Here is a 12881-nt window from a genome sequence, read left to right as displayed (position 1 = left end):
AGCTCAGCCCAGGCCGCACCCCCTCGGCGGAGCCCGGGCAGCTCAGCCCAGGCCGCACCCCCTCCCCTCGTAGCTCAGCCCAGGCCGCACCCCCTCGGCGGAGCCCGGCTAGCTCAGCCCAGGCCGCACCCCCTCCCCTCGGCGGAGCCCGGGTAGCTCAGCCCAGGCCGCACCCCCTCCCCTCGGCGGAGCCCGGGCAGCTCAGCCCAGGCCGCACCCCCTCCCCTCGGCGGAGCCCGGGCAGCTCAGCCCAGGCCGCACCCCCTCCCCTCGGCGGAGCCCGGGTAGCTCAGCCCAGGCCGCACCCCCTCCCCTCGGCGGAGCCCGGGTAGCTCAGCCCAGGCCGCACCCCCTCCCCTCCGCCGAGCCCGGGCAGCTCAGCCCAGGCCGCACCCCTTCCCCTCGGCGGAGCCCGGCTAGCTCAGCCCAGGCCGCACCCCCTCGGCGGAGGCCCCCGAGCCTGGGCAGCTGCGGACCGAGGATGGACACCCGAGCACCGCTGGGCTTCGGGAATCTGAGCAGGGATTTCTGTGCTCTCGGATGAAGTCTAACCGTTGTTCCAGGTGCTCTGAATTAGTAAGGCTAGCGGCGGGCCCGGCCTGTAATCTGGTTACTCCGTAGGCGGAGGCTCCGAGCCAGCGGAGACAGACAAACCGGTGAGACACCCCTCCAGTCAGCTAACAAGGTGCGAGGCCCACGTGGAGGCGCGGCTCCGGCGGCGCTGCCAGCCGCAGGTGCGAATGCAGCGGGATGACTGAGTCGTCAAGTAGGATAAAAAAGAGTCTGTTTTTTACAAAGCCAAGTTTCTATTTAAGTGCCAATTTAAAACGATATTTTTTTCTTAAATTCCTTTGTATTTGCAAGGCGCAGACTACAAATTGAAAACCTTAGGCCAAGGTCCGAATAACAAATAACTACTTATTTCAGACTGATGAAAACAATCTGAAAATCTATTTTTCAAGAACCTCATGCCTTGGGCATATCAAGAACTGTTACATTTTGGTGCTGGGAAGATGGCTCAGTGGTAGAGTGCTTGCCTTGCATGCATGAGGCCCTGGGTTAGATTCCTCAGCACCACATAAGCAAAAAGAAAAAAAAAGCCAGAAGTGGCGCTGTGGCTCAGGTGGTAGAGTGCTAGCCTTGAGCTGAAGAGCTGAGGGACAGCGCCCAGGCCCAGAGTTTAGGCCCCACGACCGGACCCCCCCCCCAAAAAAAAAAAGTTACATTTAAATGATTTAGTAAGAGTAGCTTGCTAGTTAACAGAATGCATCCCAGCTGGAGATAAGGGGTCAGAGATTAGGAACTGCAGCTGGTTTCTAGCCCTCCCACAGCAGGGGGTGTTTGGAATTGGGCCTGGCTGCTTGTGTCTTGCTTCCTGCACATCTCTTGAAGCCAGAAATTTCCTTTTCACACCTTCCCCTACACAACTTGGAATCTCCTTTTTGCAAACAGAGTACCAGAAGGCACTAGAAATTCACAGTGATAGGAGGTGATGTTTTAAAAATCCAAGGGTGTTTGAGGCCTGGGGTCATTCTACTTAAGGTAGAGTCTTCTGGAAAGGCCGAGAGACTTAGACTTGGCCTTTGGGACTGGCACAGCTCTGGTAAGGAACCAGGGGGATGAGGTGTATTCGGGTTTACTGGACTGACTGTGTAAGTCAGAAAAGAAGGATGTGATAAAGGACAAACAGTTGCATAGACACTCAAAGGGAAGTGACACAAAACCCCAGAAGTTTTGGGAATATTGAGTGGGGAGCTTATTAATTTTTAATTGCCATTTGTGCAAATACTGGCAAAGCTGCATTCAGAGGACTCAGTGCCATCTGCCCATGGCCCACGGTAGGGAGGACCAGCACTGGGATCTGAATGTCACATCCCAAACCCATGTCCTGATGCTGGGGTTTAGGAGATGTTAGAGAGTGCTCAGGTCATGGTGTCTTACACTTAAGATCAGTGTAAGGCATAAGGGAGCCTCACCTGTCTTCTACCTTGTGAGGACATTCGGGAGGTCCCATCTGTGAGGAAGGTACGCACACTGGATACTGAATCTGTTGTGTCCTAATCTGGAACTCCCAGCCTCCAAACTGTGAGAACTTAAATCCATTTATAAATTATCTGAACTAAAGTAATTTGCTGTAGCAGCCCTAATGGACTAAGACACCATCTGTCTAAATTGAGAGCTACACCAAGTGGTATTGGTACAGGAGGCAGAGACTTGCTGAAGGCCCATGGTGTGTGTGTGTGTAGCACTCCTGGATTGGGAGTGAAAGCCTGACCTATACAGTGTCATCAAGGGCTGAGTTCAAGCTTTAACGTGGAGCCATACGGATTCTTGTGACAATCTAAGCTCCAAAACTTCATGTATCCTCAAGTTTGCAGTTGGGACAAATCTAAACAACTCTCACACAACTTCCCTGGGCAGTGGGTACTGCTTGGAGGTAATGAAGGCCTGGACCACAGGAGACTGCACATGCAGCCAGTTGATCTAGAGAACATACGGTTGAGGAGAAAACCAACGGGTGCACAAGGCAGCCTCTGCTCTTCTACATTATGGTGGTGACTGGCTCTGGATTTAGGCCAATAGACCCAAGGTGGATGTAGTCCCATGAACTCTGCCCCAGCACACACTCCTTCAGTCTAGGCCTGGGAATTGCAGTGGCTACGGGGGACTCCTGTGGCACACTTTGGGAAGTGGCTCTTCTATGGTGTGCATCTGACTTGGGGCCAGCCCCTGGGGCTTTGTGTGTGCCAAACCCTTTGCTGCTCACCTCCAGTCACAAGCATAGTGCTGGACCATCAGAGAAGGTGGGATTTGGAATAACCCAGGTGGCAGGTGAGGCCTTATCCCCTGCTCTCCGAATGGTTTCCATTTCTGAACATTGTCCTACCTCAGCCATTCTTTTAGGAGTGGCCACATCAACACTGAGGGACAGATCCTACTGGGGGCCCACCAGCCCATCTCATTTCTCTACGCAGCCATTGTGGTAGGCAACTCTGACTGAGGCTGGCCTCTGGAAGAAGGACCCTCCCACTCAGAGCTCCTGGAAGCCACAGGCACTGGTTTGGACATGCAGCAGGTGTTCCTCGGGTTGTGGGCAGGAAGCTGAGTTACAGAGCCTGGACTGCAGGTGGTGACACTGCAGATCCCTAAAGTTTTGTCTCAGGACAGAAGAATGGGGAAGCTCTGTGGCTCTTTGTAAGTATTAAGATGCTACCCAGCACCTTGCCCAAGGTGGCAACTGCCTGCATTGTCAGAAATTCTGACAGGGACAAGAGACCCCACTGCCTAAGCATTTTCTTTTCTTTTTTGGGGTCCGGTGGTGGGGCCTGAACTCTGGGCCTGGGCGCTGTCCCTCAGCTCTTCGCTCAAGGCTAGCGCTCTACCACTTGAGCCACAGCACCACTTCTAGCTTTTTTCTTTTTGCTTATGTGGTTCTGAGGAATTGAACTCAGGGCCTCATGCATGCAAGGCAAGCGCTCTACCTCTGAGCCACCTTCCCAGCCCCTGCTTAAGCATTTTCTAAATGCCAGGCCCTTCATAAGTATTATCATCATTAAAGCTCTGCACAACCCAAATGACCTAAAGCCAGAGGCTGGACGCTTGCCCTGACTTGGGCAGGAAGGGATGAGGTTCCTGTTGCAGGAAGCATTTAATTAACAGTGAAGCCAGACATTTGGATCTCATGTGAGCATCAGCTTCATGGAGAATGTTTGTCTTGGCCTGGATTCCCCATCAGGCCAGAAAACAGAGCCCAAGTCGGGTTTGCACATGGAATGCTGGTATTCCAAGAGACTGAGGAAAGGAGAGGGACAAGGAGCAGAAGCCAGGACCTGTGGGCTCTCCTGGCAGTATCCCCATTGAGGCCAGAGGCAGAGCCTTCCCCAGAATCCCAGGAAATCGTCCATCTTAGTAGGGAAGCAGGAAGTCACTGCTCCGTAGCCAGCTTGCCCTTTGGGTGGCAACATCCATAGGTGTCCTGATTCCTGGCCAGCTCAGTCAGCGGAGGTCACCCCCAGAACCAGAGTGGACAGGATGTGCTGGATGAGCCTGACACAGGGCAGGAAGAAGACGATAAAACCACAAGAACTTCCAGGAAAAAATAATCAAACAAAATAAACCTCCATGTTGTATACATAGCACCAGAGGTTGCTCCAAGTCCGGGTGGATGGCAGGTCACATCAGGGCTGCACTGGATTTGGCGCAGTGAGCCAAGCTGTCCGGTTGATTTAGGGCAGGAGCAGCTCTGGCTGAGTAACCTTTGGTGCTCAATGAAATGTCACCCTAATTGTGAACAGAAAAATGTCTCAACGTTGGTTTAATGGCAACTTTATGGGACTTACTGGCATGAGATGACATGTCCAAAAACATTCATGTGTGGTAGAAGGAGCTGAGACCAGTCCACATCTGAGAATGCAGATGGCGGCAAGAGGCTGGAAATACCAGGGGCAACTTGTATTCTCCAAGACCTGAAGAGAGAAGCCATAGAGCTACTGATGTAGCTGCCAGAGTTTACTCTTATGAGGAGTCCTGTGTCCATTCCTAGCAGGACTTCTCAGGGTGACTACACGGGCCTTCCCCAGCTGACTCTCAGCTTGCTGAAGAAAGAGGATGGTGGAGATAGAAGTATCAGTATTGAGACAACTTCGGCCCAGCTTCAGCCACTACGATCCCAGGGCATGGCATGCCTGTTTATTGAAATGTTCCCTGACCCCTCTGCACAGTAGCCCGGCGAGGAATAAAGCCGGTAGTGTGGCCTCTCAGCTCTGCATTGTCCTGTCCAGTACCCCTAGCCCAGCACAGCCACTGCACCCATATCAGCCTGCATCACTTGCACAAAATGGGGGCCTCATTTGTTCCTTGGACGAGTTAAATCGGTACATGCAGGGGTACACCTGGTTATCATGCTGCTCATCCTAGCCATTACTGTCAGGCAAATGTAGATGGCGGGGTTCTTGCCAGTACAGCCACAACGCCCCCCTCAGCACTGGTTTCGACGTGGGCCTTTTTGGCTTCTTGATGTCCACGATCAGTGGTATATTACACATTCTCATGCTGTTCTCAGAGTGTACATGTGACCACTGGATTGTTTGGACACAGTAGGTACCTACCTGATTCACCAAGACAGGAGAAGGTAGATCAAACTAGACCACCAGACATTCCTGAGCATGCTCTGGGAAGCACCAACAGTGGGCCCCTCATCTCTGCTCCAAAAAGCCCTGGCCTAGAGCCATCTCCACACTGTAGGTTGTAAGCCACGAAGGTCACAGTGTCCACAGAAAAAAATTGGAGTATTCTCAGCAGGATACTGTGAGGAGCCTGACTTTATGCAGAGTTATAAAGTATTGGCTGTGGACTTGAGTTGCAGAATGCTAGGGCACTGGGCCATGAGCCTCAAGAAATGCCCAGTCATGGATTAGTTTGCTGTGAGCCTTATTCTGGGCTGTGGATGTCAGTGTACTAGTAGTACTGTGTGCTGTGACACTAGTTGTGAACCTGGCCCTATCTGGGGTTCTGTTGTGACCCTGCATGAACCCTGAATGACCGGGCTCTGTGCTGTGCACCTGTTTGTGCAGAGTAGTGGATGTCCAGCCCAGGTCCTGGGACACAGCTCTGAGCCCGAGGCTGTCTCAAGCAGGAGAGCTCAGGCTCTGAGAGCTTGAGTCTAACCTGAGTGGTGCGGCACTACACTGAGTGCCTCTGGCTGTCTTGCATGTCCTCATGCAGTGTGTGCTGCACTGTTTTCTCTCCGTGGTTACCACCACAGCCTAGAGGCAAAGAGAGGGCTGTAGTTAAGACATTGTGTGGCAAGGTAGCTCTCCTACAGGGAGTTCTGGGAGCAAAAGAGGAGGCTCATGGAATGGTGGCAGGGTGGGGGAAGCCCGGCTGGGGCTGAAGAATGTGTTTGTCACTGTACATGCAGAACCAAGGGCTCACTCCCAAGACTCTGCATGGCCCAAGAAGTGGTCGTGAGTCCCAGCTGTGCCCTCAGAGGAACCCATGCTGCTATGAAGGACAAGTCACTGGGGAAGAACCTGCTCCTGCCTCTACGTGCAGTGCCTCAGGACCTACTGGGATGAGGGGGGTCTGTGGAGCACCTGTAGCTGACTCTTGACCTGGGCACCTGCACTGTTCCCCCTACCTAGGCCTACCTAGGTAGCCTGGATAGCCCGTGGCCGAGCTAGTATGTGCACTGATTCTTGCAGGCTAGGGTAAAACTCCACAGCCAGTTTGGCTCTCGGTGGAAACACCTCCTTTGTGTTCCAAAACCTTAGCAAATGTGTAGCAGGCCCTGTCTGATCTTTGTGGTTGGGGTTTGCTGTGGTGCTCACTGAACCTCAGGTCCCAGTTGTGAGGACTCAGCTCAGACACTTGCAAATGGAAGCACAATCCTTCAGCCCCTAGGCTCAAGACACCAGTGCAGTTGGAGTCAGCTTGCGTACCTGAGCCACCTTCCCCGTGCGCTGATGGTGTCTCCCAGTGTCCTATACCAGCAGCTACCCCTGGAATCCCCCATCTGTTGCCAGCTCATACCTAAACACCCGCCATAGTCATTTCACGCCATGGGTCAGCTGGGCGTAGCCTCCCTGGGTATTTCCGGGTATTCCTGCTTCTTTCCTCCCCTGTGCTTACAGTTTTCAGGGTTACTTTTCCAAAATGTGAATTAAATCCATCTGTGAAACTTGCCACAGAGAGGCAGCATATCTGCCCAACCCCATTGTGAGTTGATTCAGGCTACCTCTGACTCTGCCCCTCCAGCCTCTGCCCATTTGTCCCCTCTGCAGGAAGTCCTGCCCTGTGCCCCACGCCATCGCTAAGCCACCGTCTCTGTGGGGGCGGGGCCAGGGGCGTCTTCGTGCACTGCCAAGTCCCTGTAGCTGGTAGAAACCAGTGCTCATGTGAGCTGGCCGCTGACGGAGGGCCGGCACACCGGGCCACAGGCAGCAGGTTGGAAGGCGGACATGGGAGCTAACGTCTTGGGCTAGCTGCTGGAAAAGCAGCAGCTGAGAACGCTCCTCACTTGGAGCAGTCATCTACAGCTTCACCTTCAGGCAGTGGTGGCCCCATTCACACAGTCTGTGGCCATGAGGCAGAGTTCCTCAAACAAACATGTCCGGATAATCTACCTGCGTAACCAGGCCTAGAAACAGACTGCATCTGCACTTACATCCAGCTAGAGACAAAAGGTGTTATCAAGTAGCTCAAAATATAGGAAATGTAATATTCTCATGTAATGTATCCCCTCTGTACACTTTTTACAATAAAAAAAAAAGCTCAAAATGTCCAAAGTGCTTTTTAGATTTAATTCACGTTATGAGTGTAGAAAAATGCTGCCCATGTCTGTCTGTAAGCTGGCTTAGATTGCCTGGGTATTTTGATCAGCAGGGTTGCTCTCCCAGAGTTTACACTGTATAATTCTGTGGTCCATGGGGCTGCGGGTCGGTGCCCCTGCCCGGGCACCCATCCTCATACCATTATGCTGGGCAGCAGTGGCCAGTAGGCAGTCCCCCTGGATGGGTTTCTGGCTTCTCCCAGCTCATGTTGTCTACTCCTGGAACCCACACTGGGGGCGGGGGGCTGTCCTCTCTCTCTGGACACTTGGACTGTCTCTCAAGCTCTCTCAGATGGCCATACACACTCACGCACAGCAGCACTGGTTGTCACTTCTGAAGAGGTGAACTCAGTGCAAATTTAAAATGTTTCATAGTCTTTAAGGATGAATGAAACCAAACAAATAAGGCCGAGTTAATTTAAACAGGAAGCACAGCTGTGACTCAAGGTAGAGTGAGCACTGACCTAGAGAGAGCTCAGGGATAGGGCCTGCGCCCTGAGTTCAAGCCTCATGTGCACATGGAGACACGCGCGCACACACACACTATTCAGATATGGGGATATCTCAGAACATGCCTGCCACTGTGCTTTGCGAATGAGAATGTAGTAGAATAAGAGGTCATAAATAATAGGCAGCACTGGGCACTACCAGACTGGAAGAAAGGGATGTCACTCCCTAAACCCTGTGGCTCCTGGAAGTCTGTCTCAGCTATTCAGCAAGCTACAAGCTTCAATCAACCACTAACAGATTTCTGTTTGTTCTCTGTCTACCTGTCTGGGTTTTCTGTGGCTACAGCTGAACACACTACAGCTTGGATGATGTATAAAGAAGTTATTTGGCACATGGTTCTGGAGGCTAGAAACCTGAGTGCGTCGCACCAGCATCTGGAAGGCTATAACCTGGAAAGTATATCACATGTAGAGTATGCTATTAGCAAGGTTTGTTTTTTTACTTCTTTCTTTTTCATCTGAATTTGTTTTTCCTTCTGAGATAGGATCTCATGTTGCCCAGGTAGGACTTGAGTGCCTAGGCTCAAATGACGCTTCTATCTCAGCCTCCCCAGTACCTGGTCCTACAAACACGTGGCAGCCAGCCAGTTCCTGCTGCGTATAAGCTTCTGATGACATCCTCGGACGACCTCGTGGAGCCCAATTACTCCAGAGGACCCACCTCCAAATAGCACCAACAGATATATGGCTTTGGGGACACACCCAAACCACAGCACAACTCACTACACTGGTTGAGGGACAGGCTTTCATTTTTCCTTAAAAAAAAAAAAAAATTGCCAGCACTGGTCAAAACCCTGGATGTGCTATAAACTCCATAGTAGTGTCTAGGAATTTAGGTTTCTTGGTATGAGGACCCCGGTTTTATCTGTACTGGTGAGTCCGAGAGTTGCAAGAGATTTGGAGGAGGCTGAGAGGGATCTTTGCAGATCTGAACAAATGAAGGGTTTCATGAGAACCCACCCTCCAAGTGCCGACTTCAGCACAACAAATGGCAGTAGATACTGTTGGTGGAAAGTGTCGTGGGGAACTCAGTTGGTGGAGCCTCGCGATCGTGTTTCTGGGCCAAGCTGGCATGGGGCTCCCATCTGGGAGTCCTTCTGGGATATCACCCTGACGCAGGGTGCTGGAGGATGCATTAGTCAGGGCTTCCAGCACTTGAGCTGTGGGAAGGTGGACGAGACATCATCAAGGAGGGGGTTCTGTCTCTGTTCTGAACACTCCTTGGTCCTCCAGTGTGTCTCATCTGTGACCGGGATGGGTAAGCAGCCTGCCAGCCTGGTGAGCTCGGGCAGATCAGAGACTGAACTCCTCCTTCTATGGGACTGTGGACCTGTTGACCAGCTCACCCAGGTTGACTTGGAGCTTGCCTAGTTTTAGTACAGAAGATCTTAAATCCACAGAGCTCCTGGGTCTTGGGCAGTGAGCCCAGCAGCCAGCAAAGGACCTGGGCACAGTCTACACCAGGGCACATGGCACTGGAGCGGGGCAGGTAAAACTGAGACCCAGCCACCCAAGGGGAGAATGAGGGCATGGCTGGTATTTGGACCTAAGAGGGTTCCTGGGCCAAAGGAAACATGATGTATACGCTGAGCTATTTGCTGTTTTTCTAGAGAAGTGGGATTTTTCCTGCCCAGCAGTGTTCCACCTCTCCATGGACTCTAGCCAGGTCTTCCTGTCCCATTTGAGCTGTACTGCCTAGAATTGATGCAGACGCCATCACCGAGGACTCGGGCCTGCAGGGTTCCACCTGCTTCAGATACTATTGCCAATATATAGTGTATATGTGCATATACAAAGAAAACACGTTTTCATCTCAGGCTTGGCCCAGGGTACCACATGCTAGAAGTTTCCATCTGAGTGTTCTTGGTTCTCGTCCACCCACCAACAGTACACGGGTGTTCTTGCTCAGAGCCACTTGCTACCACAGCAAGATAGGGAGACATGCTGCTGGGGATCCCTCATCTGGGCCACACAACATGGGCGGCCCTCGGGTGTGTGCCTTCAGGGTGAATTTTTGGACCAATTTCCCTGCCAAGGAGGTGATGGGCTGGACCTGCATGCTTGAGTGCAGCACAGACTCACCTGTCTTCCACCTCCGGATTGTGTGCTGGAGACAGTGGGTGACTGGGGCAGGATGCACGGTCAGGTCTCTGCATCGGAAGGCCAGGCAGGGTTCTCTTGTTCCATACTGTGGTTACAGAGAGTCCCTGCGTCCCACCTCACCAGCCTCTCTGGTTGCACGGGGCTTGGGCCTAGGTGTGTGAGGCCTGCTAGAAACTAGCTCCACACCTTCTATCTAGCCAGGTCTTGTTGCTGGAGGTTGTCATTGAGTGAGGTCGGCTGAAGACTGGAGCCTCTTGCTTGGCCCAGCTAAGAAAAGTCTAACGTAGTTCTTTGGGGCATGAAGCAGGCTTAGGTCAGATTTAAAATGACAAGACACAGTAAACCCACAATGGAGGCATTTGTCCACAGGGTGGATCTGTATCTTGGAACCACAGAGGTTGGGAAAATCTCAGCTATTTTTGCCTTCTGAGGTTTAGTACTTCCTGCTTGGACCATTTTGGAAGTACAGGAAACACATGAGGTTTAGCTGAAGGAAAGAGCTTCCCGAAACCTGAGCCTGCCACGGGTATGAAAGAGGCTGAAGTCCCTTCCACAGTAGCCGTGTTAAGGAGACCAGCAGGGCCCTCTTCACACAGAAGAGGCATCGTTCCCAGCTCGCCCTTTTCAGGAGGAAAGCTCTGCTAAAGTTTGCCTAAAACCAGATCTTAAAACGGGAACTGACCAGAGTTGCTTATGATGTGTGGAAATTATGTGTGCACAAGTAGAGAAAATAGGGAACAAATGCTGAGTAAAACCCACACAGTTGGCAATGTGTGGGGAAAACAGCCCCATGACAAAGGCCATGACTGTCACCCCAGGGAGGGCTCTGGTGGCCCTCCCCTCTCACCAGTGCTGTCATGCAGTCCTGCCCAGGGCTCTCTGAGCTGGACATTTCTGGGAAAGGATCAGACCCTGGCAACTACTCTTCTCTGGCACAAAGTTAACTAGGGTGCTAGAGTACTGGCGTACCATCGGCCTGGAACCAGGCCCATCACCAGTCCTTCCTCCCACCGCCTGGCCCTCAAGCACACCAGTACCTGCCTGCACAGGCTTCTACGCAGCATCACTGCTGCCATGCTGGTTTGCCCAGTGGCTCCTTCCCTGCCCTCCGAGTCAGGAAGGCCAGGGCTGGCCTTTCCCTCGGGTGGGCTGTGAGCACCGAACCTCCCAGGTCAGACTAGGGCACTTCCTCAGAGAGAATACTGCCATGGGGCCCAAGCACCGGGAAGAGACTCCGGGCCCCAGGGCCAGGTGAGACCAGCAGCACAGCTTCCTCATGGACATCACCCTGGGGGCTGAGCTGAGGTTAAAATCGCTGCTGATAAGGCCTTGCTGGGCCCCAGGGACCAGGGCACACCCTCTAGGGGACAGAGGGGCGGGGTGCAGCTCCAAAGCCTTCTGGTAGAAAAAGTGAAGAGTCCGCAGAGGCGGGGTGAGACAGACCGTCCATTGATCCGCACCGCTTGACCACCTTCTGAGGATAGTTTGGCCTTTAGCCTCCCAGTTCACTGGCTAAACTGATGATGTAGGGTGCATGGGGCCCCAGAATCTGGAAGGGGACGATGAGGTGTGCAGGCCTGGAAGGTGGCCAGGAAAATGGCCTGTGGAAATTTAGATGCTAGTCACTAGGGGATGGCAGCCGCCCTGCCCTCCCTCACTTGATTCAAGGAAGTGAGGACAGACAACATTCCCAAGTACCCACACGAGGACTTCCTGTAAATGTGGTACCTCTACACAGTGGGATTTTACACCTCCATTAGAAAGTACGTCATTTGCCGGGAAATGGATGGACCTCATGGTAAGTGGGGAAAGCCAAGCTCAGAGAGACAAACGGCGCATGTGGAAGCTATGGAGGGCATAATAAATTATACCGGACTTTAGGCACTGACACAGTGAGACCGAAGCAGGATACTCCGAGGAGAGGATCACAAAGACTCAATGCCTGTATGCCTCTGAGCATATAAAAAAATATTTGTCAAAATGAGCTCCAGGAAATGAAGACAGGGTTTTTTCCTTTGTTGCTGTATTTCCTTTCTTTTCTTTTTGTCATGTTTGTTCATTGGGACGGCACAGAAATGATGGGACAAAGGCTGAACAAAGGCAGCAGTGGTACTCACTAGACACTGGAAAATGAACTGTACAATTGAGGGTAGGGACAGGAGGGAAAAACTGGGAGAGAGAAGGAAGGGATGACATTGTACAAAAAGAAAGGTACTCACCACCTGACTAATGGAACTGTAACCCCCTCTGCACCTCACCTTTATAATAACAAAAAAGAACTAAATTTGTAAGGGCACAACCGGGAGGCTTTCTGTTGGCACTGTTCTCTCCTTCCTCCACTGTGCTGCCAGCCAGCACCTTGCTGGGCTCTGCACCCCTGGGTCAGACCTGGACCCTGGCTCGTGAAACCATGCCATCCATCCTCCAACTTTGCGATGTGCTTTTTGAAACTGAGTTTGGAGTCCAGATCCTGCCCCATGAACCAGTACCAGCATGAAGCCCACTGGTGCTCCACAGAGAGCACGCTGTAAGTCGAAGGTGAATGAGAACCGTGTGGACCAAACCCCATAGGAACCCTAAACAGGCCCGGTGAGTGCAGCACAGGGAGGCCCAAGAAGACACCAGCCGCAGGGCCAGCTGGGAAGTCATCAGGAAAAGCCTCCTTTCTCCCCACACCTCCAGGACGGTCCTCCCCTGTTATTGATAGGCATATTCCTGTTTCTAGTTAGGAAGTATACTCCAAAACATTTCAGATAAGCTGGGCGCTGGTGGCTCAGGCCTGTAATCATAGCTACTCAGGAGGCTCAGATCTGAGGATTGTGGTTCAAAGCCAGCCTGCGCAGAAAAGTCTGTGAGACTCTTATCTCCAATAAACCACCAGAAAACCAGAAGTGGCGCTGTGGCTCAAGTGGTAGAGTGCTCGCCTTGAGCTGAAGAGC

The 12881-nt window shown here is 52.4% G+C and overlaps 1 protein-coding gene across 1 annotated transcript in view; it reads left to right on the top strand.

Moving 5' to 3' along the window:
* Positions 1–11149: 11149 nt before the first annotated feature.
* Metrnl (meteorin, glial cell differentiation regulator-like) overlaps positions 11150–12881 on the top strand; it is a 24576-nt gene continuing 22844 nt past the window's right edge. Inside the window, exon 1 of the mRNA XM_013033083.1 lies at positions 11150–11193. Coding sequence (XP_012888537.1) covers positions 11150–11193 — 44 coding nt within the window. The remainder of the gene's footprint in view (positions 11194–12881) is intronic.

This window comes from Dipodomys ordii, unplaced genomic scaffold (assembly GCF_000151885.1).
Source record: "Dipodomys ordii isolate 6190 unplaced genomic scaffold, Dord_2.0 Scaffold163, whole genome shotgun sequence".
NCBI lineage: Eukaryota > Metazoa > Chordata > Mammalia > Rodentia > Heteromyidae > Dipodomys > Dipodomys ordii.
Note: the sequence above shows the minus strand (reverse complement) of the source record. Positions and strands in the feature narration are given on the sequence as shown.